General features: G+C 65.1%; 2 protein-coding genes across 9 annotated transcripts in view; both read right to left on the bottom strand.

Annotated features, from left to right (window-relative positions):
* Positions 1-1167: 1167 nt before the first annotated feature.
* SUSD2 (sushi domain containing 2) lies at positions 1168-8312 on the bottom strand. The gene is given in 16 exon segments (XM_007196321.2): positions 1168-1781; positions 1898-2000; positions 2159-2335; positions 2451-2723; positions 2836-3084; positions 3441-3599; positions 3696-3839; positions 3929-4197; positions 4282-4367; positions 4599-4800; positions 4919-5093; positions 5585-5752; positions 6231-6341; positions 6344-6381; positions 6561-6768; positions 8224-8312. Coding segments are annotated over 16 exon segments (2463 nt in total). The 5' UTR covers positions 8300-8312; the 3' UTR covers positions 1168-1756.
* Positions 8313-11013: 2701 nt separating this feature from the next.
* The window catches only part of CABIN1 (calcineurin binding protein 1), a 101510-nt gene continuing 87887 nt past the window's right edge, over positions 11014-24636 (bottom strand). For 6 of the 8 annotated variants that reach the window (XM_057526250.1, XM_007196313.2, XM_007196316.2 and 3 more), the window contains 8 exons: positions 22844-23007; positions 21866-21962; positions 20431-21105; positions 19393-19467; positions 16602-16884; positions 13431-13595; positions 11499-11725; positions 11014-11403 (listed from right to left, as the gene is read on the bottom strand). In XM_057526250.1, the coding sequence (XP_057382233.1) occupies positions 11260-11403; positions 11499-11725; positions 13431-13595; positions 16602-16884; positions 19393-19467; positions 20431-21105; positions 21866-21962; positions 22844-23007 (1830 nt within the window). In that variant the 3' untranslated portion in view covers positions 11014-11259. Of the gene's footprint in view, positions 11404-11498; positions 11726-13430; positions 13596-16601; positions 16885-19392; positions 19468-20430; positions 21106-21865; positions 21963-22843; positions 23008-24636 lie in introns of those variants that run through there. The other 2 variants (XM_057526251.1, XR_009005013.1) reach the window with 2 other exon arrangements.

Genomic DNA, 24636 nt, shown 5'->3' with positions numbered 1-24636 from the left:
GCCGCCTCCACCAGAGTCTCCTCGGCACCACCCCCAGGACTCCCACCCCCCCAATCTCGTCTTAGCTCTGTTCAAATGTGCCCCACTGTGCACACTCCAGGAATCCCTGCAGACGGGATCTGCCGCTGCCCCTGCCCACCCCTCTGCCAAAGGTGAGGCTGAGGAGGTAGGGAGGCCTGGCCTCGATCCGAATGGTCAGTGCCAGCTGGATGACCTTGGGCAACCCATGCAACCTCTGAGACTGGGGGATGACTCGAGGCCCCCCCCAGATGAGGGAGATGACCCATGCAACCTCTGAGACTGGGGGATCACTCGAGGCCCCCCCCCCAGATGAGGGAGATAGAGGTGGGCCTGCATGAACCTTGGCCGAGGTTGTGACCACAAGCCTGCTGGCCCAGCTGCACTGCTCTCCCTGATGGCCTGGCTCCCTGTGTAGCCTCCGCCTCCACTGTTCTTACCCTCTGCTGCCCCCACGTGGCCACTCTTGGTGCTGAGGTGAGGGGGCTCCACTCACAGCCTCCCACCCAGGGCTCCAGATCTCGTGGGCAACCCCCTGCCCCTCACTCCTCTCAGGCAGAGCTGCCCGCCCTGGCCAGGGGGCGCCAACCTCCAACCCCACACTCCCTGGTGCTTTCTCCATCTAACACCTATGATGCAAAGCTGACCCCATTCTACCCTGCCCAGGCCTGCCCACAGGCCCCATTCAGCACCCTTGCTACAAACGGGGCAGCGGTGGCATGAGGCCTGGGCCCTGTACTAGCTTCTGGACACTCCTGGGCAAAGGGCTCAGGGACCGGGACCAGTTGGGCATCGCATTACCAGACTGCCTCTGGGGCTGTGACAGGGCAGGGTGGGGGGCCCAGGGCCAGGCTGCCAGCTTGCTTGTTCCCTACACTTGGGGAGGGTGGGCCGCCCAGCCCTGTCCCTTCTCTTGAGTGCCCAGCGTAGCACCCCATGGAGAACCCTTCCCCTCCCCACCACAACGTGGTCATTGTTCTAGATCCCACTTTACAGATGGAGAGACAGAGGTTGGGGAGAGACCGGTCCCAGGTGACCTGCCAGTGGACGAAGGCTTCAGACCCAGGTTGCTCTGGGTGCTGTGGACCGCACAGGGCAACAGTGGGACTCCCCGGAACCGAGGCACAGCACAAGCATCAGGACACCAGAGAAGGGGCACCAAAGGCTTGTTTCCTCCCCCAACAGGCAGGGAGGGGTGTTTCAGGAGATGTTCCAGAGACTTAGAATTACAAGCCTGGAGCTTAGAGGGTGACTCTCCACACCCAAGTCTGAACCCACCTACAGTCTCAGGCCAGGCCCAGGGTCTGGGAATCAAGGCAGCTCGGCCCTGGGGCTCCCTGTTGGGGCACCAGGACTCAGTATACTGGGAATCAGCATCATGGGCACGGGATCTGAGGTACTGGCCTTTGAATATCAGGTGCTGGAGTATTAGGGCTCAGGAGACAGGCCTCAGAATTCAAGGGTACGGAGTCTCGGGCCTGGGGAATTAAGAGTCAGGGGTATGTGGGGAACAGAGCCTCGGGAACTCCACAGTGACCACTCAAGGTCCGGGTCTTTGGTGACAGAGCAGGGCACCGGGCTTTAAAGGCTCAGGTTCAGGTGTCCGTGTCCCAGGTGTATGGTGGTAGGGATTTGTGGATCCAAGTACTGGGGTGCACGTTCTTGGGAGTTTGGGAGGCTGGTCTTTGGCCCCGGGGAGGTTCTGTGTGCCCTGTGCCGCCGGCCAAGCGTGCTTTCCTCAGGGTCGCGAACCCCAGACGGCCCTGCAACAGAGACTGGGTCTAGAGCAGGCCCAGTGGTCCCACCCGCGCCCGGGGGCGCCAGGAGAGCCTAGGAGGGTCGGACGGGGGTCTGGGAGGGCGGGGGGGGGGGGTCTCACGTGTTGCTCTTCCTGCGGCGTAGGAGCACGTAGACGAGCGCGGCGAGAGCCACCACCGCCAGGCCTCCAAAGATGACGCCCAGCAGCACTGCGTAACTCCGTCCTGGAAAGGCGGCAGGGCGTAAGGCGCACTCGTGCGGGGCAAGGCGTAAGGCGCACTCTTGCGGGGCACGTAAGCGGGGCGGGCGCGTGGGCGGGGCAATGCTGGGGGCAGGCCGAGAGCTGGTGGGAGGGGCCGGTAGGTGGGCGGGGCATCCTCACCTGGCTGGCAAGTCGGGGTGGGCAGGGACCAGGTGCCATCAGCCTGGCAGGTGCTGGCCTCGGCCCCGGCCAGACTGTAGCCGCTGTCGCAGTGGAAGTGGACAGTGGAGCCCACCAGGTACCTCATCCCCTCCTTGTGCCCATTGGAGGGCGGGGCCAGCCAGCCACAGGACACCACTGGGGCAGGGGTGGGGCACAGACGACAGGCCTAAGCTGCTAACCACAGCCACCAGCCTGGGGGGCCATGTCCCAGCGCCCGGTGCCCGCCGCCCTCACCCACCGCCGCCCTCACCGGGCTGCAGGCTCTGCGCGCGAAGCAGGTGCTGCCTGTGGACCAACCGCGTGGCGTTGCCCACACTCAGGCTCCCGGTGGCCGCCACGTCAAAGTTGCAGAAATTGTTGTCCCCACACAGTTTGGCCACCTCACTCGCCTGGCTGGGGCTGGAGGTGGTCTCCTCGGGGAAGAGGGGCAGGAAATTGGGGTCATGCTTGGGCCGGAGCAGGAAGTTTTCCACCAGGAACTTGGAGTCGTAGGTGAGCAGGGAGGAGGCGTTCTCCACAGCCCCTGGGGAGACAGCAGCAGGCCTGGCTGGTGGGAGGGCCTGGGGGCTCCCCCCCACCTCCACTGAGCACCCCCCAGCATGGTGCCCCCTCCCCTCCAGCCTGTGGTCACTCACAGTCAGCCCCAAACTGGAACAGTTCTCGGGAACTGGCACTGGGGGGCAGGGCCTGGCCACTGCGCAGGGTGAAGTCGTCTGAGGGGTTGTCATTGAGTGTCCCAAGGAGGCCTCGTGTGTGGGTCAAGAACTTATTGGGCAGCAGGACCGCCACACTCAGGAACGGACCCTGGACGCTGACCTCCAGGCCGGCCCCTGATGACAGCATGACTGATACTCTGTCCCCAGCAGCTACTGACAGGAACATGCCTGGACACAGGGGGAGCTGGGGTCAGGGCTGCCCCTGCGGGCACCTTGCCGTGACCCCAGAGCCCCAGGATGCATGGGCCGGCACCCATGGGCTCAGGGGCAGGGGAGGGCATCCCCAGGGCCCAGCCTGCTATGACACTCCACCACCCCGGGCGGTGGATCTGAGGTGCCCAGGCCCTAAAGGGAGCCCCCATACCAGGGCCATGCGTGGAGGTGGCCTGTCGGCCCTCACACCCTGACTCCACCTCCCCATCTGCGCCCTGGACACCTCCGCCTGCTTTCTGCCAGGGCAAGAGAGAGGTGTGGAGGCCCCGGTGGGGAGGGCAGGGGAGTGGGGCCCCCACCATCCCACTCACCCTTCACGTCCATCCATCTTTGCTCCTCGAAGCTGAGCACCTCCTGGTTCAGCAGCACCTGCAGGGCCCCAGCCCCATCCCTCAGCCGGACCTCTACCACATCTGAGTTGCCCTCCTGGACAGCCACAGCAGTCAGCCCTGTGCCTCGGTCCTGAGAGCCTGGGATGATGGGTGCAAAATGGGGTCCACTCGGCTCAGCCTCCCCCTCCCCAGGGATGACCCTGAGCCACCCAGAGCCTCAGGGCCCAGCCTCACCCTCGGGCATCATCCTGGTCTGGGCCCGTGCCTGCACCCTCAGGTCGGTCCCAGAGGCCTCCAGCAGCACGTACTCGCCGCGTCCGTTGAATGTGAAGTTGGTGCCATCGAAGGTGACAAAGTGTGGGTCCCCGAAAGTGGAGGCTGTGGAGAGCGGAGGGTCAGGCAGGTTGCCCTGGCCCTGCCCTGCCTGAGGCCCCGCCCTGGCCAGCACCTGCCCAGGCAGCACCCACCCAGGCGCGGGGGCTGGTAGCTGCGGCAGTCGCTGGAGGGCCGCCTCTGCATGTAGCGGGAGCACTCGGGCGCCCAGAGGCAGCAGTAGTAGAAGCTGATGACATCGTAGATCCAGTGGGAGAGGCCCGGCACGCGAGGCGGCACGCGGTATGGGGGTGCGCCCCAGTCGTGGCCGCGGTCCGGGGTGCTGCCACTGGTGGAGTCGGCTGTCAGGAGCTGTGTGCCCGCCGCCGTGTAGCAGCACTGCTGGCCTGAGCCATATAGGGGGCTGGGGGCACAGACAGGTCAGGGCCGCCTTGGCATCCTGCCCCCAGCCCCCACCCCGCACCCTACCCACCGTCTCTGGGCTCACCTGGCTTGCACGGAGCGAACGCAGTGCACAGCCCCTGGGTGATAGGTGCACACGCTGCCATGCTCGATGTCACAGCCGTAGTCCGCCTGCAGAGCGGCTGGTTGCTGTCCCCTGCACTGGCTTTGGGCTCTGTCATCCCCTCCCTGGGAGCCAACCCCTCTGGGGCCCTGGGCCCTCAGACCCCAACCTTACCTCCCAGGTCTCTACCTGCCTCCCCCTGCACTGCCTTGGGCGGCACAGCCGTGTGCCTAGTGGGGGCAGCTGACCTCGCCTGTCCCCTCGCTCCCTACTGGGCCCTGACTGGGGGGGGGGCTCACTTGGAAGCGCCCAGAGTCAGCCTGGGCCTGGGCCAGGGTGCAGGGGCAGTCGGGCAGCTCCTCCAGGAAGTTGGGCAGCTGGTCCTCCAGTTCCTCCCAGGCCAGGCACTGAGCTCGGGCCCAGGCCACAGGGTCTGCCCGGAAGTCATCGCCCAGGTGCCAGGCCAGCGCGTGCTCATTGCTCCAGAGTGCGTGCACGTCCCTATGGGGACACACGCACACTAGGGGCCACCCTTCCTGCCCTCGGCCCTGGCTCCCCGTCCAGCGTGGGGGCAGCAGGCAGACAGGCCCCAGCCCATCTTCTGCAGGGAGGCCCTTACTTCTCCCCTGCGTGGTGTTTGCTGTTGACAATGCGAAGGGCACCCACTTTCCACCTCTGGTAGTTCTGAGGTGCTGGTTTTGGTGTGAAGGTGAAGGAGCCGGAGTTGGTGATGTTTGTGGCCAAGGAGTACAGGTACGACCACGCTGCCGTCCACTCTTTGGAGTACGGCTTCCCTGGGGGAGAGAAGGCCTTGTCAGCCCCCGGGCCTGTCTGAGGAACCCCGAGGCATGGGGTGGGGGGGGGTGGGACGCCGGTCTTTGGTGCTCAGAGCAGCCTGGTAGATGGACAGAAGGGTGGACAGATGACCACCATAGGAGGCCCTGCCCTGCTTGGGGAGGGAGCCAGGCCCAGGGCCGGCCAGCCATCCAGGGACTCAGAGAGGATGGGGCAGAGCCAACCTTTTCTGTTTCCAGGATAAGCCTTGTATCTGGGAGCGGAGAATGGCCACACCTCCTCCTAGAGCTGGTACCCAAACAGCCAGGGCTCCCCAGCTTCCCTGTGCTGCTCCAGCCAGTTCCCCTTTCTTGCCTGCACTCTTCCCACTAGAAATCCCCACCTGGATTCCCCCCACCTGGAATCCCCTTTCTCCCATCTCTGCAAGCCCCAAACTCCTGACCCCACCAGGCCCCACAGAGGCAGCCTAGGGTTACTCTGCTGGCCTCACCTGTCTCCTCGTAGCCCCACAGCTCTATGGTGATGGAGTTCGTGGGCAGAGCCAAGGTGTTCCAGGTCAGGGTGAGGTTACCCTGGGTGCTGGCAGTGCCGTAGTATTGCCAGCGGGTCTCGTTCACCAGCTGGCTCTTTTCGGACTCTGACACTTTGCTGGGGTGCACTGGGCAGGGGGCAGGGGGCGAGGGTGAGGGGTGAGTGAAGGCCCGGGGCCCAGGGGGTCCAGGGGAAGAGGCCCGGGGCTCTTAGAGCTGTGGGGACCTCCCAAGGACAAAGCACAGCAGTCCCTCGGGAGCGATGCTCTCCCCCTGGTGGCAGGAAAGGGCAGGAACTGGGAGAGGCAGGGCCCTGCCCCCACCCATAACCAGGCCTCTGTCCTCCACCTGGCTGCTCCCCTCCCCTGGCTGGCAGAGAGCCACACTCCCTCTGGGCTGGAACTCCTGCATGGGTGCCAGCGGCGGGGAAAGGAGCTTGGGGAGCCTGCACCCCGGGAGTCGGGCAGGCCTCCAGAGGGACTGGTTCACCCAGAGTGGGCGAGCCAGGTGTGCATAGATTAGTGCCAGGAAAGTCCCTGTGAGGGGCCTGGGCCCGGGAGGGTGTGGCCTGGTGCCTCCGGTCTGGACCAGCATGTTGGGGCTCACCAGCCAGCCAGGTGCCTGAGCGTGGGAAGGAGTGGCCATTGTCCATGGAGAGCGTGAAGGGGATGCGGCCGGTCTCGTAGAGCAAGGGTGACACACAGTGCACTCGTCCGAGGAGTCCACAAAGCCGCGGGTCTGGATGCTCTCCTTAAAGCTGTGAGGGTGGAGGAGGCAGGAGAAGCTGGGCCAGCGTGGGCTGACCTCTCTGAGGCTCCCAGCCTCCTCCCTGGGGAACCCATCCGGCCAGCCGTCCCAGTCCTCTGTCCCGGGGGCCCCACCCAACCAGCCAGTGGGTCTGGGCCCCAGCGTGCACAGAGCCCTCGGGCCTCCCACCTGCAGATCACGCCGTCAGTGGAGTTGGACCAGTTGAGATGCTGCACCACAAAATCCTTGCCACCCATGATGGAGCCCGAGTAGGGCAAGATCTCCAGGCAGAAGTCCCGAATGTCCAAGCAGCATCTGGCCAGGCCGAAGCAGGTCGGGTGGCAGGAGCACGGCCCATGCTGGACTCCACAACGGCGGGAGCAGCTCCCCTGGGCACCTGGAGGAGAGGGCCCTGAGTGCCCAGCCTGGCCACCCCATGTACAGGGCCCACATCTTTTTCCCCCTGGAGCCTGTTAGAAGCACCCCCAGGAGAAAGCTGACCAGGAATTGCACTGACCACCACGTGGACCCAGTGGAAACCCATAGGGCCCATGGGGTGGGGTGACTCCTAGTCCAGTTGGCCTGAATGACTGGCTAGAATGAGGGGAGATTTGGGGAAATGTGTTCAGACATAAAACTTTTCGGGAGGAGCCCTGGGCAGACTGACCCTTAGCTAACAAGTCCCGTACCTGACGGCGTCCTCAGATGGCTACACGTGCCTGACCCCTTGACATGGGCCGGGGACCTGTCTCCACTCCTAAAGCATCAATGGACCGGCAGCCTGGAGAAGAACCATGCTGGCTTGCCCGATCTGGGGTCTGGGATATGGCTACTAAGAGTCCCATTGGAGGCCCACTAGGGGCTGGCGCCCAGGCCAAGTTTGCCCCATCTCACTCCGCTGGGCAGTGCAGGCTCACCGGTTACGGCCCCACCCTCGGGGGAGAAGGCCAGGGGTTCTCCCCTCCGTTTAGGGGAGAGGAGGGACAGTTCCAGCAGAGACCCAGCCAGGCCAGGAGAGGGGACAGGGTGGTTTGGTGGGGGGCTGTGGGCACCCATCGCCCTGGAGCTGGCCTGGCTGCGCAGATTGGAGGGTAGAGACTGGGGTGGGGTGCAGGCCCGTCCCATCTGGCCCTTCCCTGCCATCCCCAAAGGGGCCGGTCAAGGGTCAGGCTTGGGCCTGAGCCACCACTGCGGGCCCTACTTCACCCAGCACAGGGCCTGGCACTCAATAAATATTTATTGACCGAGACTGTGATGGCTTGAGGGGGTGGGGAAGGAGGCCCAGTGATGACTGTGAGATAAGTGGAAGGAAGGTGTTGGTGCTTCCCTGAGATGGGAGATAGGCCGGGGAGGGGGCTGGGGAGCTGGCAAAAACTAGCGCAGGCCAGCCCAGCCCGGGGGCCAGGGTCCTGGCTCTGGAGTGCGTGGCCTTCCCCTAGACTTTCTCGGGTTCAGCCCACCCTGAGAAGGACCCAGAATCCTGCCTCTGGCCAGGCAGGGGGCCCAGTGGGGTTGGGGGCTCCTCCATGTACAAACACACCGTCCATCGGGGCTCGAGGTGCAGGCCAAGGGCTTTCCTGAGCTCACCACCCCCTGGCCACCTCCCTCCCAGCCCGCCACCGCCTTCTGGCTCCCAGCCAGCTTAGGGTAGGCATGGCCCAGAACCCCCCATCCCTACCAGCAGCCCCTTGACCCTGGGCTCCCCAGAATTTCTTCTTAGCACCCCCAGTATGGTCACAGATGGCCCGACGGATGGACAGAGGCTGAGCCCAGGGAAGTTCTGCCCCAGGTCTGACTACAGCGGGCAGATGGACAGACAGACGGGGGACAGAAGGGCAGCGTGTGGGCGTACCTGCTGCAGGCCGGGGGCCTGGGCCGGGGGCTGTCACCAGCAGCAGCAGGGCCCAGGGCAGGAGAGACAGCTTCATGGTGCCTGCCTGTGTCTGCAGCCAGAGCAGCAGTGGCTGGGAGGTGGCGGCGGCTCACTCCCCACGGCCTGGCCCTGCCCCACGCTGCTGCCCCACCCCACCCGGGTCCCCTCTCAAAGTCCACAGGTGTCCTATGCGCTAGCAGGGCCCTACTTGCCCAGTTAGCACATTCCTGGCCCTCGGCCCGCGACTCGGGGAGGGGGCCCACGTCCTGAAGCCAGATGTCCGGAGGCTGCAGCTCAGACCCTGGATCCCACCCCCGGGCCTGCTCTGGGGAGCCAGGCCAGGCTCCTGAAGGGGATGGGATGCTGCAGTGGGGATGAGGCAGGGTTGTCCTTGCAATCCCAGGATTCCAGCCCCTGGGGTCCCAGGCCACAGGCCTGGCACCTCAGCTTCCCTGCAGGGAGCAGGGGGTCCCAGTTCCTCCCCACAGCCAGGTGGGGTAAGGGAGCAAGTGACTTCCTGCTGGTGCCTGCTGCTGGCCGGCTGTGTGGGCGCTGGGGGAGGGCTCCCTCTCAGGAAGGGTGGGAGCTGTCAGACACAGCTCTGTGGGGATCCCCCTTGGAGGGAGGAGGGGAAGGGGGAGGGAGGAGGGGGAGGGGAAGGGGGAAGGGGGAGAAGGAGGGGGAGGGAGGAGGGGAAGGGGGAGGGGGGAGGGGGAGGGAGGAGGGGAAGGGGGAGGGAGGAGGGGAAGGGGGAAGGGGGAGGGAGGAGGGGAAGGGGGAGGGAGGAGGGGAAGGGGAAGGGGGAGGGAGGAGGGGAAGGGGGAAGGGGGAGGGAGGAGGGGAAGGGGGAAGGGGGAGGGAGGAGGGGAAGGGGGAGGGAGGAGGGGAAGGGGGAGGGAGGAGGGGAAGGGGGAAGGGGGAGGGAGGAGGGGAAGGGGGAGGGAGGAGGAGAAGGGGGAAGGGGGAGGGAGGAGGGGAAGGGGGAAGGGGGAGGGAGGAGGGGAAGGGGGAAGGGGGAGGGAGGAGGGGAAGGGGGAAGGGGGAGGGAGGAGGGGAAGGGGGAAGGGGGAGGGAGGAGGGGAAGGGGGAGGGAGGAGGGGAAGGGAGAGTGGGGGAGGAGAAGGAGGAGGCAGGAGGTGAAGGGGGAGGGGGGAGGGGAAGGGAGAGGGGGGAGGGGAAGGAGGAGGGAGGGGCCTAGCCTCAGGCAAATTAACCCTGGGGGTGGGGTGGGAGCTGAGGCCAGGACCCTGGTATCCCCTTGGCCCGGCTCTCTGGGCCCCTGCCCTTTCACTCTCGATATTTGCATAATCTCTTCTTTGTATACCTTCCTCCTATTCATGCAGGTGAGGAGACTGAGGCCCAGACAGGTAGGGGGCAGTTAAGTCACGGGGAGAGGCAGGCGTCTTCTGGGAGCCTCCAAGGTCAGGGTATGGGGGGAACCCAGGCCTAGGACTCACTTGGGCTCTGCCACCTGGGCCCAGGGTCTGGACAGGCAGACAGTGGCGGTTTCTCAAGACGTCTGAAGGAGACAGGGTCCTGGACCCCTCAGGGAACTGAAGGTAGCGGACAGGCTTTGGCCACATGACTGGCCTTGGCAGCGGGGGTCGGCCAGCCTTGTTCCTTGGTCACCGCCCCCTCGCAGCTGCTCCAGAGAGCCGGGCTGCCACAGGTGTCAGGCGCCAGCCGGGGGAGTCGGAATCAGAAGTCCCAAGCGGATTACTGGGTGTTCAGAGCACCTCTGTGGGCAGGTGCCCTGGGTGTGGGCACTGAGGTCCCAAGCCAGCCTGGGGGCTGGTGCTGGGACTCGCCTGGGCCCAGAGCACGGCTTAGGGGAGGAAGCTCCTGGGGAGGGTCCGAGGTGTCCTGCGCCCCAGCCAGGAAGGGCCCTGGGAGACAGCTGGGCTGTTCCCAGGAAAGGGGTCTGTGGACCGGGGGAAGGAAGGTGGCCACCTCCTCTCCCCAGCCTGCGCCAGAAGCCAGGAGTGCAGCGTGGGGGCCCAGGGGGCTCAGCTGAGCAACTGCTGGTCCCCTCAGGCCCTGTGGCCTTGAGAAGGGCCTGAGTCAGTGCCAGTTCAGCGCCCTGGGTTCCCACGTGGCTCTGCCGGGCCTGGGCTGGGGACCCTGCAGTGCCCAGCCTCTTGGGCCTTTCTTCCCAGGCGGTGGGGGGGTGGGGGCACAGCGTCCAGCCCACAAGGGGCACAGCGCAGCAAGAAGGGTCTCTGTCCCCTCCCCGGACAGAACGCCTTTCAGAGGAGGCCCCCAGAGCAGGACCGGCCCCCAGCTGTGGGGCTGGCAGCTGGGCCCCCACGGCACGGAGGGGCTTGACGCTGTGAAGGGCAGGTGCTCCCACAGAACAGACGGGCTTGGAGCCGGGATGGTGGGGCCAGCATCACTCTGCTGGGGCCCCATGTTTGTATCTCACACCGAGCCCCCCGACTCATGTGGCTGGTCTTGTCGGAGGGCGAGTGTGGTGGGAGGTCAGCGCTGCCCCCTGCCTCTCAGGGCCTTCCCCAGGGTGCCCATCACATTGGGGTGCAAGCCACCTCCTCAGCACGGCTGGGACCCTCCTGACCCTGACTCTGGAGGGACGTGCCCTCACCCCTGTGCTCCTTCCAGGCCCGGCTGCTGTCTCTCCCAGGAGTGTCTGCCCCGTGTGGCTCCCGCCTGCTCCCCGGGTGCCTGTGGGTCAGGCCCTGACCTGGCCTGGGGGAGGAAGGCCCAGAAAGCCTGGACAGGGATCGCCACCCCAGGGGACAAAGAGGCCAAGACGACTGTTCCATCTTTATTAGAAAAGCAACCAAAAAAGGACCCTCCGCTGCCGTGACCCAGGCAGAGCCCGCGGAGGGTGGACGCGGCCGCCTGGCTGGGGGCAGTCACATTTACAAAGAAAAACACTTCATAAAAAAGGAGGCGGGCCCTGCTGGGCTCCCGTGGCCTGTGGCCCTGCGGTGGGGACGCCCCGCCGGGCGGGGTGTGGGGGGGGTGTGGGTGGTGGTGGTGCATGGGGAGTGGCCCTCAGATGTCCATGTAGTCATCGTCCTCATCTGTCTCACTCTCCAGCGAGGACTCCTGGCTCGACGTCTCCAGGACCTCCAGGGCCGGCTGGCACAGGCTCTCCTTCCTCACATTGGCAGCCGACTGGGCAGACAGGATGGCTGACTGCACAGACCGGGCGGGGCAGTGGTCAGTGGCAGCCTGGCACCACCACCACCCCCCGCCCCCAGCCCTGTGTCCCACCCAGGACCTGCAGTCACCTTCAGCTTCTGTTTGGTCTCCTCTGAGATGCTGCCTTTGGGCGAGAGCAGGGTTGGGGTGGGCGGCGTGACGGTGATCTCAGGGGGGAACTTGGTGGTGGCCGAGGGGATGACCAGCTTTGGCATGTTGGGCAGGAGGCGTGATTTGGCCCGGCCAGGCTCAGCCTTGCCCGGGTGGCCCTCGGGTGGCTGGGCACTCCCACCACTGGGCACCTTGGAGCTGGCAACTGCAGGGTGGACCCAGTGGACTGAGCCGGGCTCTCAGCCTCCCGGGCCCGCCTGCCCCTCCCCTGCTTGGGCCTCATCCCCCGCAAACCCTGCACCACAGAGGCACCAAGACGCCTCCTCTGGCCGCGTCAGACCGCCCTACCCTCTCTCTTTAGGCCTGTGCTGGTTGCCAGGCTCCCAGGCCTCCTCCTGTCTCTCTGCCTCCCCGAGGGCCCGGCTCTGGCTCTCGGCTGTGGGGCACCCCCAAAAGCACAGTGTTCACTGGGTGCCCAGGGCTGGGACACGGGCAAGCCCCGCACCTCCCAGGCATGCACGTGAGCTCTCAGACCATCCTAGTGAGGCAGGAGATAGACGAGCCCCCAGGGCGAACAGCTGGAGTTCGCTCCCTGTAGACAGATACTCCAAGATGAAAATAGCAGGACAATTGAGAAAGGAGGCTGGGCCCTGCCCAGATGAGAAATAACAGACCACATATTCCTCATTCTCAAGTCAAAGAGACCTTCCTGACTAGAAAGCTCCTTGGAGGGCAAAAGTGGAGTGATGCTCACTACCCATATAGATCTCTTCCCTAGAATCCATCTCGGCTAAGAGAGGCGCGCACACAGGGGAGGATCCTGAGATATACCAAATACGGACTCGGAACCAGGCAAATCAAAATGATTGGCCAGAGGAAACCCGGAAGAAATGCCCCATATAAGTGATTCGAACTACCAGGAGGGCGCCACTCTCTGAGCCCACCTGTGTGTCTGTCCACATGTACTGTACACTTTTTCCTCCTAATAAACACTTTACTTGTTTCACTACTTTCTGTCTTTGTGGGAATTCTTTTCTGCAAAGCCGAAGGGCCAGGGCCTTGTCACTAACCACTGGTCTAGTGGCTAGGGTTCAGCACTCTCACTGGCCGGGAACCAAAACCCTGCTTCAAGCCGCTGCAGGCCGAGGCCACCCAAGATCACTAGGACACACATGCTATCGGTCGTTCCCGCCACAGGGAGGATGCTGGGGCCCAGAGCCGGCCACTCAGCCAGCATCCACTTTCCCCTCGCGCCTCAGGATGAGCCGGAGCCCGAGGCAGCAGTGTGGGCTGGCAGCCTCCAGGAGCCGCAGCCTGGCTGGTGTCCACATTCTTCCGCTGCTCCGTGGCTTTAAAAGGAGCGGGGCTCACTCAGCCCCCATGCCCGACTCCCTCGGGCTGGCACCAGGCCCTGCTGTCCTGAGTGGGGTCTGCGAGAGGCCCCAGCCCTGAGGAGTCCCCGAGGGGCCTGGCTGGTTGAGGCGGCTGGTGGGAACGGGCTGTGACTCAGACACGGACACAGACACAGACACGACACGGATGCCCGTCTGGCTCCGCCCAACCCGGCCAGCCCTCTGCCCACCCCTGACTCCTCCCCCCCACACCTGCCCCTCCCCTGGCCCCATCTGGGCACAGGCACCCCTCCCTCTCGGCTAGGCCACCTTGGCCTGGGCTCAGCACCTCCCGAGCTATTCCCCTCTGTGAAGCAGAGGATGGAAGGCAGGGGGAGGGGTGGGGGGGGTCTCGGGGCCCTTCCCTCCCCCGAGGAAGCTCTCCAGCCAGGCCTCCCCTGCCTGGCCTGCCTTTCTCGTCTACCTCGCCCCCAGGCCCACTCCAGGCCCCTCTGTCGAGAAGCACCCGCTGACTGCTGGCCCTGGGGGCCGTGATGGGCTGCTCCCGACTGGCCTTACCCTGGCTGCACGTGGGCTCGGCGCCTGTCCGGGGGGCCGCCTCTGCTGGCCAGCAGTGCGGCTCTGCCGGAGGGCCCTCGGGGGCCGTCTTCACCTGCTCGCTGCACCGCGGCTCCTGGGGCAGGAAGCCCGTGCCCTCCGCCCCTCCTGCCAGCTCTTCTCCCTCTGTGGAGACACAGCGCGGCTGTGGGTGACGCGCCCCCCACCCTCGGGATAGGGGCCTCCACCTCCACCATGGCCGCGCAGGGGCTCCGCTGGAACAATCGCCGGGGTGGGGCCAGGCTGGTACCAGCAGGAAACCGCTCACCCCCTGTGGACATGCTATGAACCTGACACAGCGGGGGCCCCACCCCAGCTTACAGGAGTGCCCACTGGAACCGAACAATCCAGCTAAGGACAAAGTAGATGGAGCGGTGGCGGGCCTGGCACCCTCCTGCCAGGCCACACCTTCCAGGCACGAGGAGGAGGCTGGGAATCAGGCTCTGTGGTGCCAGGTGGTCAGTCGGCACAGGTGCGCCTGCCCCCAGGGCCCCCAGCCACATCCGGCCTCTTTGCACTCCCATTCCTCCTCCTTCCCCTTCAGGCCCGGACTCTCCTGCCACGCCGGCCATGACCCCAACACCCTGCAGCTCCCCACTTGGCCAGGAGTGGTGACGCTGGCCCCTCCCTGGCTGGGCAGGGGGACAGATGGGCCTCCTGCCTGTCGGCTCCAGCTCCTGGAGGACAGCACCTGCCCTGCTGCCTGGCCGCGAGCCACGCCCTCCCTTCTCAGTTCTGACTGCCCGGCAGTCAGAGTCACAGCCTCTTCGTTCCGAGGGTCCAGCTCCACACGCTGCCACAGGCAGGGATGAGTGCCTCGGAGGCTCCAGAGCTGCCCTCCTGGGCCCCGCGGAGCAGGTGGAGCAGCAGGAATCCTGTGGCCCCGGGGCAGGAATGGGTCACTGCACTGCACACGCACCCACGATGCGAGGCAGGCCCGGTGGCTGTCTGGTCCAGGGCCTTCCATAGGTGGCAAAGCCCTGCCTGGCTGGGCCCAACACTGAGGGCCTGGCTGAGCAACCTGGAGGGGCTGCTTGGGTTGGGGGGTGGGCAGGGGGCTACCTTGCTGCGAGCAGTCTACAGGCCAGGCTGGCAGGAAGCGAGGTCTGCCCTCAGGAGGCAGGTATCAGTCCCTCCTGCCCCCAGGGCACGGTCTGGCCTCCCTTCTTGATGGGTGGCCAGAGGAGGAGGGACACTCGAGGCAGGGAAGTCCAGCAGACACTCAAGCATGTGGAGAGGTGCTTCCCAGGCCAGGCGGCCCTGTGAGGAGGACCACGGCGGGGCGGTGGGGGGAACCAACGGGGAAGGGACCTGCCTGGGGCCTCAGCCTTCAGGGAAGAGCTATCTGGGGCTCCCCGAGCCCCCAGGCCTCAGGCTCTGTGGAAGCAGGGGGACGGGCTGGAATCCTGAGCCATCGGGGCAACTCTCCTTGCTCCCTAGGCAGACTCACAGCCTGGTCGCTGAGTCCCCAAGGCCCAGTGTCCTGGCGGCGCCCCTGACTCAGGCTCAGACTCTCCCTGGCTTCTCGACTGGCACGAGGCCGGCACTGTGGCCCCCTCAACCCCGTCCGGTGGGCGGCACCCTTCACAGACAGGTGCTCCCCTGCTCTGAGTCCTGACCCAGCTGGTCCCACAGCGTGGAGCGCCCACTCCCCACCCCTGGAGCCCTGACCACCTCAGCAAGAGGGACCCTCAATCACTCATGGGCCAGGCACCGTCAGCAGGAAGTCAAGCCCTGGCCTGTGGCGGGCAGACACCCAAGGAAACAGGGAGGTGAGCAGACGGGGGCAGCGATGGGTAGTGTCAGGGCCCCTCTGGGGGGACGCGCAGTGGAGAACTGAGGCCTCCAGCCAACAGCTGGCGAGAACCTGAGGCCACCAACAACCTGAGAGCGCCCAGGGGACCAGCTGATGGCCTGACGCCCCCGAAGTTCTGATCCTCTGGGGTGGCGACAGGCCAAGGGACAGCAGCCAGGTCTTCGTGGAGGGGCTTCCCCGGGCTATGGATGGTCATTACCACCGCCCTGTGAAGTCACCCCCAGCAAAACCCGCCTGTAGGGCCGTGCTCACCGTCTGCCACCGTTGCTCTGCTGGGGGTGGACACCGAGACACATGGGACAGCAGAGAGGAGGGGACGCCCAGGCCACTGGGTGGAGCCATACCTGTGGCCCTTCGGCCTCAGAGGCTCCTCCCTAAACACTCGGCTGCAGGGGCTACCCCAGGGGAGGTGACTGTCTCAGGCCGTGGCCAGCACCGCTGTGACTGGCTGCGTAGAGGGTCCCTGTACTTCCCCACCTTCAGAGCAAACTAGGGACCCGCGCCCTCAGTCTCCAGCTGGGCAGAGCAGCCTGTGGGAGCAGCACTCCTGGTCACGGCTAACCGGGCTTCCAGGTCTGTCTCCGGCCGGGCACTCCTGCCAGGGCTGACTGTCCCCTTGTTCAGATGGGTCAGGAAATGACACGGCCGAGCCTGCATGGCAGACAGTAGCACCCCAGCTGTGGCCCTCCACGTGGATGGCTCCTGGTGGACAGGTGAGCCTGGCCTTCGGGGACGAGCAGGGATGTGCGGGCAGGTGGGAGCCTGGCCCCGGGTCCGCGGAGCAGGGAGGGAGAGGTGCAGGGCGTGTGTGCGTGTGTGTGTTTGTCCTGAAGCGTCTGCCCTCCCTGGTCTGCTGGCTGCCCCTGCCCGCGGGCTGCCGTTCCCGTTCCCAGTGGCATCTAAATTTGGAAGGAACTGGGGCTCCCTCCTGCCGACAGAGTCGCCAGCCCCATCCTTCCGCAGCCCCCGCCTCAGCTTGGCTGGCTTCCGTCTGCCTCGCCCCGGGGGCGCAGGGGCTGGGCAGGTCTGCCCCACAGCCCAGCAGGCACCCAGGACTGCTCACAGACCTGAGAGGTCTCGTGTGTGCTGGGGTCAGGACCCTCTCCCCACTCCTGAATCCTCGTGGGAGGAGAAACATGGTGAGGTGGGTGCCATGAGGGTGGGGTGGGGTGGAGACAGCTTCTCAGGGATCACCAGGCTGGAGGCGCCCACACTCTCCATGCAATGAGCAGGACTTGCCGCTGGCTGGCAACGGGGTCTGGGCCCTGCTCTGGCCCAGCCGGGCCTCACCGCCAGGTGAAGGGGATGGGACTCACCTGGGCCCAAAGAGGACATGCTGGGGGTGGCCTCGGGCCTGTGTGGCCGTGGGGGCCCGGGATCCTTGGACGGGTCTGGGGTAGAGGCTGACGCTGAGGGAGGACAGGTGACAACAACCGGGGCGGCAGCCTGAGCAGGACGAGGCTTGGTGTGGCCATCGCTGGGCCGCTGAGGGGTATCCGCCGGCATGGGGTCGGGGGCTGCAGGGGCCACAGCTGTAGGGAAGAAGTTCTCTCGGCTGTCCTTAGGGTGCTTTGGGGTGGTGGGTGTGTCCCCTGCAGCCTGGGAGGACAAAGGGGAGGTGAGGGAGGCCAGCTGGGCAGGCCTGAGTCCATGCTATCCCCCAGGACACCTGTCATGGTGCCCCGCTCTGGGCCCCAATGCTACCAGGGAGGCCCATTCTGCCAACTCGGGACACCGCTGGGGGCCCAGAGTCCCTCCCTAGGAGAACGTCCAGGCCACGCTGGCAGGGGCTCAGTGGAGGGGCATCAGGCTGGCCGGGATCTTCACCCTTCCACTCCTGGGTGCCAGCCTGGGAGGAACATGCCAGCCATGACCCGGGGCACAGGTTTGTGGCCCCCAAGGGGGGACCGCAGTACGGGAGGTCAGTCTTGGAGGGCGACTTCCCAAGGCCACTGGTGGAGGGGTCCTGAGACAGCCGGGATGACACCGCAAGAGTCAGCTCCTAGGCTTTGGGCAGCCCCACAGCCACAGCACCCGAGGTGGCCCCAAGCGTGGCCCCTGCCGGCAGCCTGGCCTCGGCTGCCCCGTGGTTCCCCCACCACGGGCCGTCGGTTCTCAGGGAGCCGGGCCCTTCAGGGCTTCCCTGTCTTCGTGCACACAGTTCCCTCTGCCGCTAGGCCTTTTCCACTTTGCACCTGAAGCCCACTCCCCAGGCGGTGTGACGGCCACAGCTCTCTGAGAGCAGATGCGAGGTGGGGCAGGGACCCCGCGCGGCCTCTGGCAGCAGAGCTGAGGGCTGCACCCCAGTGCCTAAGCCACGCCCCAACCTGCAGGCCACCAGCCCCAGGCCCACCATACTCTTTGAGCCAGCCCACACCAGGGCCGGGGAGACCCCTGCCCGGGGCTGCAAGTGCGGGAGCCTCACGCCTGCTGGGAGCACCTTGCTCCCCTGTGACCCTGTCTCTTTTGACATTTGTTCTGCTGGAGACGCCCCATCCCCGGCTTCACGGGGTGCGGTCACCCTGGTGACTCTGCTGTGCAGTGAGCGTCTGGGATGAGCCCAGACCTCCAGTGGGAGGGCGGGCAGGACAGGACCTGTCTGTCGTGGGCAGACACATGCGGAAGGTGGGTGCTGTGTCCCTGTCCTGCGGGAGCCACGGGTGATGGCACTCAGTCTCTAATTATGTCCCGAGCACCCTCCTGGCGTGTGTCGGGCTGTGTGGCAACTCGGAAATGCCTCCAGCAAAATGGACACAAAATGGGTGGAAGCAGTGGCTCCCAGGGCCACGGCCACCTCCCCCGCAGCGCTGGCCAGAGGCGGGCCCAGGACAGCTGTGATCGACATGGTTGTCATCCCTGAGGTCGCTTCCTAGGCTCCTCTGACAAGCCAGGTCACAGCTGGGTGCTGGTCCTCCGTGGGCCTCCATCTCCTCATGTCCCCTCCTTGCCCTTGGCTCCTGCCAGCTCAGCACCCCCTTTCACCTCAGACCAGAGACCAGTTAAGGGGGAAGCTGTCTGGGGGTTTCCTGTGTGGTTCTATCATTTCAAGCACCTTAAAAGTCTGCATCAGAAACAGCCCTCCTTTCTCTGGAGTGATCACTGCCCACCTCCCCCAATCTGGGTTGGTGGAGGAGGCAGGAGGGGGACCCCTGGCCCCGACCCTGCTCTGGGGCCCCGGGCAGTCATTTCTGTCCCACAGAGCAGAGGTTGTGACGAGGTGGCTGCACTGTGAACTCTGCTGCCTTGGCAATAGCAGGGCGGTGGGGACTGCCGGCAGTGGGGCACCTGTCTCCAGGGATTCCTGCCCCCAGCTGGGGGTCTGGCCCACCTGTCTGGCCCACAGCCCACCTGGTGAAGGTTGAACCCCTGGGCTGCCTCGGACCCAGAGCCCAGGTGGGGTAGTGGCCCGATGCCCCACTCCACTGAGAAAAAGCCCATCTGGACACCGAGGGGCAGCCAGCCACTGAGGGACTAGGACACGACTCCCCGGCTGCAGCTGGACGCCCACTGCCCTCAGCTCCTGCCTCTGGACTCCCTCATGACACCCTTCCCCAGGGGGCCCAAGGAAGAGTGAGGACTGGGAAGGCCGGGCCTGCTGCTGGGGCAGGGCAGTCAGGCCACCCCTGGGGACAAAGAGGCCGCACCTACCCAAATGGCACGTACCTGCCCTTTGACCTAGTGACCTGGCCCGGGATCATCCCCACCTGTGGCTCACCTGACCTGGCCCCTGCCCCAGCCCACCCTCTCCACCCCACAGCAGGGAGCCTTCCCAAAACACGATGCTGGACAAACACCAGGACCCCCGCCCACCCTGCTCCTATCAGCCCCGTATCCCAGCTCCACCTCTGTGCAAAGAAGCGACCTTTCCAGTTGAAGTCGACTAAGTAGGGAACATCCTCCCTGTTTAGAGAAAAGGTGCGGGGGTGAGGGGACCTTCATGTCACACGCACAGTCAGAGCTGGGGTCTGGTGCACCCCCAGGCGGGTGGTCAGGGGCTCCTTCAGGGCCTGAGGCTCAGCTGCCCATCTCCCCTGGGCCCACCTGACCAGCCTGCAGCCCGGGGCAGGCTCTGCATGACGAGGCTGGCACAGGCAGGGTCACACTTACCTGTCTCTGGGCGGCGGCCCCAAGGTGGACCTGACAGAACTTCACGGCCTGCTCCAGCGCAGCCTCCTCGTCCACCTGAGCAAGGAGATGCCCAACGTCAGAGGGCAGGGGCCTCGGGTGGCCAGCCTTCCCCCGGCCCCTGGTGTTTGAGGACAGCTCCCAGGACGAGCCCTCCCACTGCTGCTCCCCCCAGGACCCCAGCCCTGTCTCCCAGGCCCATCCGCCAGGGTCACTGCTCTGGGCCCAGCTGGCCAAGCCACGTTCATGTCTGTGGCTGTACTATTTCATCCTCGGGGGCTGAGGCTGGTGGACTCTGAGCCAGAACCTGCCCCTCAAGCGGGCAATGAGGCCGGAGAGGCCTGGGGGTTGCCCTGGATGAGCATTAGGCAGAGCATGAGGGAGACAGCCAGGCTGGAGTGGTGAAAGGGCCCGCCCTCACCAGCAGGGAATGCAGGGCTTTTTTTCTAGTTTATCAGCAACAAAAAAAGTTATTGCTGGATGCTTGTGAGGTGGTGATAAAACAGACACACTCACAAGTTGCAGTGCAAATTAACACAAGTTAAAAACAAAACAGTGTATCAGGATGGTCACCCTGTACGAGCCAGTCACAGTGCAGGGTTCTTCCTGTGGAAAGAACCTATTTTTCTCTAAATACAGAAAAAAACATATGGCTAATGGAGTTTTTTTTTAAAAAAGGAAACAGAATAAGAAGGGCTCCTCCACTGCAGCCCCCTACTCGGGGGCCCCGGCTCCCTGTGCCAGACTTGACAAGATTTCTGCAAAGTGGCTTCCTTTCCTTTATGGGTGAATATAAACATTTAAAAGCATGTTGTTTTCCTTTTTCTTTTTGGTATATGTTTCCCCAGCTTTACTAACGTTTAGTTGACAAATAGAATTTTAACATATCTGAACCTATCTCGTGCTCACAGTAGAAAACCTCAGAGGTGACTAGGAATGACTCTGAAAGCCCACCCCAGGTGGCCTGGCAGTGATCATGCTTGGGAACAGTGCCGCCAGGCCCGCCCCAAGGCCACCCACCTGCTTGATGAGCATGTAGGTCTCGGACATGATCCTCTCGATGCGGCCCAGGTCATAGGCCACGCCCTTCTGGCCCTGCTGCCACACTCGGTAGGCGTCCAGCAGGAGGGTCTTGCCGGACTCTGTGTCCTCCAGGAGCTTCCTCTTGCGGCTGGGCCGTGGAGGTGCCTCCTCAGGGTGGCTGCCTGTCCTGGGTCCAGGGGCGGTGGCTGGGGCAGCGGCGGTGGCTGGTGGGGCCGGTGTGGGCGGGCTGGGCTGCTGCCGGGCGCTGATGCTCAGCTCCTCCAGGGACAGCTCGGCTGGCCGGCTCTCGGGGCCCCAGTCTCTTGGGGGGCGGCCTGGCTGCAGGGGTGGCGCCCGCTCCGAGTCCGAGCCACGGGTGGCGGCCTCCCCCGTGTCCATGGGCTCTGTGGGGCCTGCCCGGGGGCTCTCCTTGTCCTTCCGCTCCCCGCCCTGGTCTGCACCATCTCCTGCGTCTACAGCCACAGGCCGGTGGTTGTGGGGGCCTGCTTTGCCCCCTGGCTCGGCCCCTGGCCCTGAGCCATCAGCCAGAGGGGGCTTCTTGGGGTGCGGGAGGCCTTCCTGGCCATCCTCAGGACTGGCCTTGTGGGAGACGTCGGTGGTCATCCTGGCTCCGGGGAAGCCACAGGCCTTGGGCCCTGGGCGTTCTGACCCCTGTGAGGAAACCAATGGTAAGACTCAGTGTGTCTGGTGTTTCTGCCACAAGAAAGCACCCTTGGGCGCCAGGTTTGCCCACCCACAAAGGCCACTCAGGCTCTGCCCATCTGCCCGCTGGCCAGGGCTGGGCCTGGAGAGCTGCCTGGGAAGGCCCTCCCTGCTCTGAAGCTCCGGCCTTGACGGGGGCCGATGAGGCCTTGGAGGTGGCTCTGCTCTTGAGGACCAGCTGGCCCTCGCCAAACGGCTTCTCTATGTGCAGGCGCCTCGTGAGGAAGTGACCTGCCAGGGCCACCAAGTGTGCTAGCTGCAGAGCCGAGTCCACTGTGAGCCCCTGCACCAGGGCCCAGCCAGTTCTGCTGGGCAGGGGGGCATTGTAGCCCGATGGCCCTGGCTCCCAGCGGCCCCGCCTGCTAGGCTGGTGACCGGCCTCCGGGCCCTCAGGGTACCCAGCTGTGAAGAGGGACCGTGTGTGCACCAGCTCCTGGGGGCTGGCGGGTGAGGGTGCGGGGCCACTGGCTTTGCCATCTGCTCCACTGTGAGAGCTGCTGTCTCCTGAGCTGGTCCTGCCGGGCAGGGCTGCCTCAGGAGCGTCACCACCTTGCTCACCAACCACGAGCTCACTTTAGCCAAGCGCGTCAGTGCCTCACACAAGGTGATTGCGAGTTCCTCCTTGAACTGACCTTCCCACCTGGGGAGGCAGGTGAGTACTGCCCACAGGTGGGGGTGTGGGGACCTGCCCAGGGTGGGCGGGGTGTACCTCCGAAAGCTCACTCAGTGTGTCCTCCAGCACCTTCACAGTGAGGATGAAGGCCCGTTGAGCCAGGACCTGGCGGTCAGCATCTCGCAGATACTTCCTGCAGGCATGCGGGGGGTGGCCAGAGCATCAGAGCTGGATGGCGGCCCGTGCCCCTCCGAGTCCCACCCGCCTGGGGTCCCCTCCCCAGAAGTGTTCCCCGAGCCTCCTCCTCGCCCAGCACTGTGTCCTGGGCCCCCCTGAGCTGGGCTGTGAGCCCCAGGGGCAGGGCGGGACAGGCCAGGCTCAGTGAGCTTGGGGGACCCCGGCTTCTCTCCCACAAGCCCATCTCCAGGGAGCTCCAGGCCCCTGCTGAAGCCCCCACCCCAGCCCCTGGCACGGCACAGGTGAGTGAGACAGCGAAGAGGTGAGGCATGGTGCTGGCAGCAGGAGGCCTCGCAGCCGGGCCATGCCACGTCTGAGCTGCGTCTCTCCTGGGAACCCCCCCCAACCACTGCAAGTGGCAGCTGTCCCTCAGTCCTGTCTGTCCCAAGAGGTCTCTGGTTATCTCTGAGGCCCAGGCCCCCTGTGGCTCGGCCCACTATTACTGGCCTTCACCTGGGGACCCTGGCTGTCATTTGGACACCTGTTGTCCCCACGAGCGGACAGCATCCCCAGGAGCCCTGAGCTGGGGGAAGCAGGAGGAAGGGCTGGCTTGTCCAGAGTCTCAGTGGGGAAACCAAACCCAGTGGGGAGAGCCCGTGCTTGCCCCGGGGAGTCTGGGGCAGGGGCGCTGGTGTTTGGTTTCCAGACAGTGGGACAGAGAGGGCCTTGAAGAGAAAGACTGGGTTGGGCTCCCTGCTAGTGTAGACTCCCCAGGCAGACGGGGCCGAGGGGCTCCAGGCAGTACGTGCTTGTGCTCTGAACTACGGCAGTGCCAGCCGCCCCCACAGGGCTGAACACACGCTGGACTGGGCAGGCCGGCCGGGCGGCTGCACTCACTTGCCCTGGTCCGGGGTCCGCTGCAGCATGGAGGAGACCTTCAGCAGGGTGCTGTGGTCCCGGAGCTGGGCCAGCACCTTGAGCAGCAGCACAATGGAGCGGTTCATGTGCCAGGCAAAGCTGCCCGGCCGGTCGATCTCGTCCACGGGGATCCGCCAGATGCCCTGCGGGATGGACGCGGCGGGCATGAGAGGAGGGCCGCTGCAATCGGAGCCTGCCCTGGGGCCCAAGGGGACGGGAGTGCGGCCCCCCACCTGCTTCCTCCCACAGATGGGAGACAAGGACGCGTGCATAGTTCTGCACCCTCCTCTTTTGAAAGCCTGCACGGCCTCCGTTTACTTGATCGGCCCCCACGGGAAGCACACGGGTTGCGCCTGGTCAAATGGCAGGACTGGGAGAAGTCGGGGCCTACGAGTCTCCTGCACAGGTGGTGACTTAGCATGGTACCTTTTCCTAGAGGGAAACTCTAGGAACTCGTGAGGTTGAGGGTCAAAAGGTGCCGCCATACCACAGCAGCTGTGCTGGCCAGACAGGCCCAGACCTGGGCCCAACCCACGGCTCTCCCTCCAGCAGTGCCCAGAGACTCACAGGCCCGCCGAAAATGACCGGCAGCTCCCAGGATGCCGGGTTCCCTCAACACACCTTTGGCCCGGCACTTTGCTCTGGCTGGGATCCCCTCCCCACTTCCCGTCCGGCTAACTCCACTGTCTGACGGCTGAGCGGGGGCAGGACTGGCTCTGGGGAGCCCCACTGCCATCTCCCCCCACCCCGGCCGTGCTTAGCCCATCGCTGCACCTGGCACCCTGCCTATCACCAGCCCCGAGGTCTGGTTCCCTGCGGTGCCCCACCACCAGCATGGGGTCTGACACCCGCTCAGACCCAGTCAAGGTGAGGTGAAGCCCAGGATGGCTGAGGGAGGGAATGACAAGTGAACAGAAGCTCACACCTCTGAGCCATATCTCCGGGGCAGGTTCCCAGATGGGTCCCTGCAGCTGACCCCTGGAGAAACTCCTGCCCAGGAAGGACAGAGCCGTGAGCACCGCCGCCTCGCCCACGTGGGGCCCACAGCAGGGTGTCCAGGTGGAGCCCCTCTCAGGGCCCTATTCCCGTGGGAGCTGGAGGACGGTCCACGGCGCCCTCCCTGCTCCAGCAGCCCTGGGAAGGAAGCCAGAGCGCCTCCAGGCCTGATCCATTTGGGCAAGAGAGGAGCTTGAGGGCTTCCCTGGCGGTGCAGTGGTTAAGAATCTGCTGCCAATGCAAGGGACACGGGTTCGAACCCTGGTCCAGGAGATCCCACATGCCGCGGAGCAACCAAGCCCGTGTGCCACAACTACTGAAGCCCGCGTGCCTAGAGCCCATGCTCCACAACAAGAGAAGCCACTGCAACGAGAAGCCCATGCGCTACAACGAATGGTAGCCCCCGCTCGCCGCAACTAGAGAAAGCCTGTGCACAGCAACAAAAACCCGTCGCGGCCAATAAATAAATAAATACATTTATAAAAAAAGAAAAAAACGAGAGGAGCTTGAAACCCTCAGGGCTGAGTCCCCGCAGCCTGCACGCCTGGTCCCCAGGCTCACAGTGGACACGGAGGGCCCACCCGGGCAGGCTGGGCCCCCGTTCAGACAAAACCGGGGGCCCGAGGCCACCGTCTCCTGTTGCACTAACACCAATGCTGCATCTCCTACTGGGCAGGCGTGGCTTCTGCAGCAGTTTGGGGAAAGCTGCCACTGGAGAGAACGAGGGACAGCCAGAGTGGCCCAGGTACCCCGCCCCCAGGTGTGATGGCAGTGGC

Source organism: Balaenoptera acutorostrata, chromosome 13 (assembly GCF_949987535.1).
Source record: "Balaenoptera acutorostrata chromosome 13, mBalAcu1.1, whole genome shotgun sequence".
NCBI classification, from domain to species: Eukaryota; Metazoa; Chordata; class Mammalia; order Artiodactyla; family Balaenopteridae; genus Balaenoptera; species Balaenoptera acutorostrata.
Note: the sequence above shows the minus strand (reverse complement) of the source record. Positions and strands in the feature narration are given on the sequence as shown.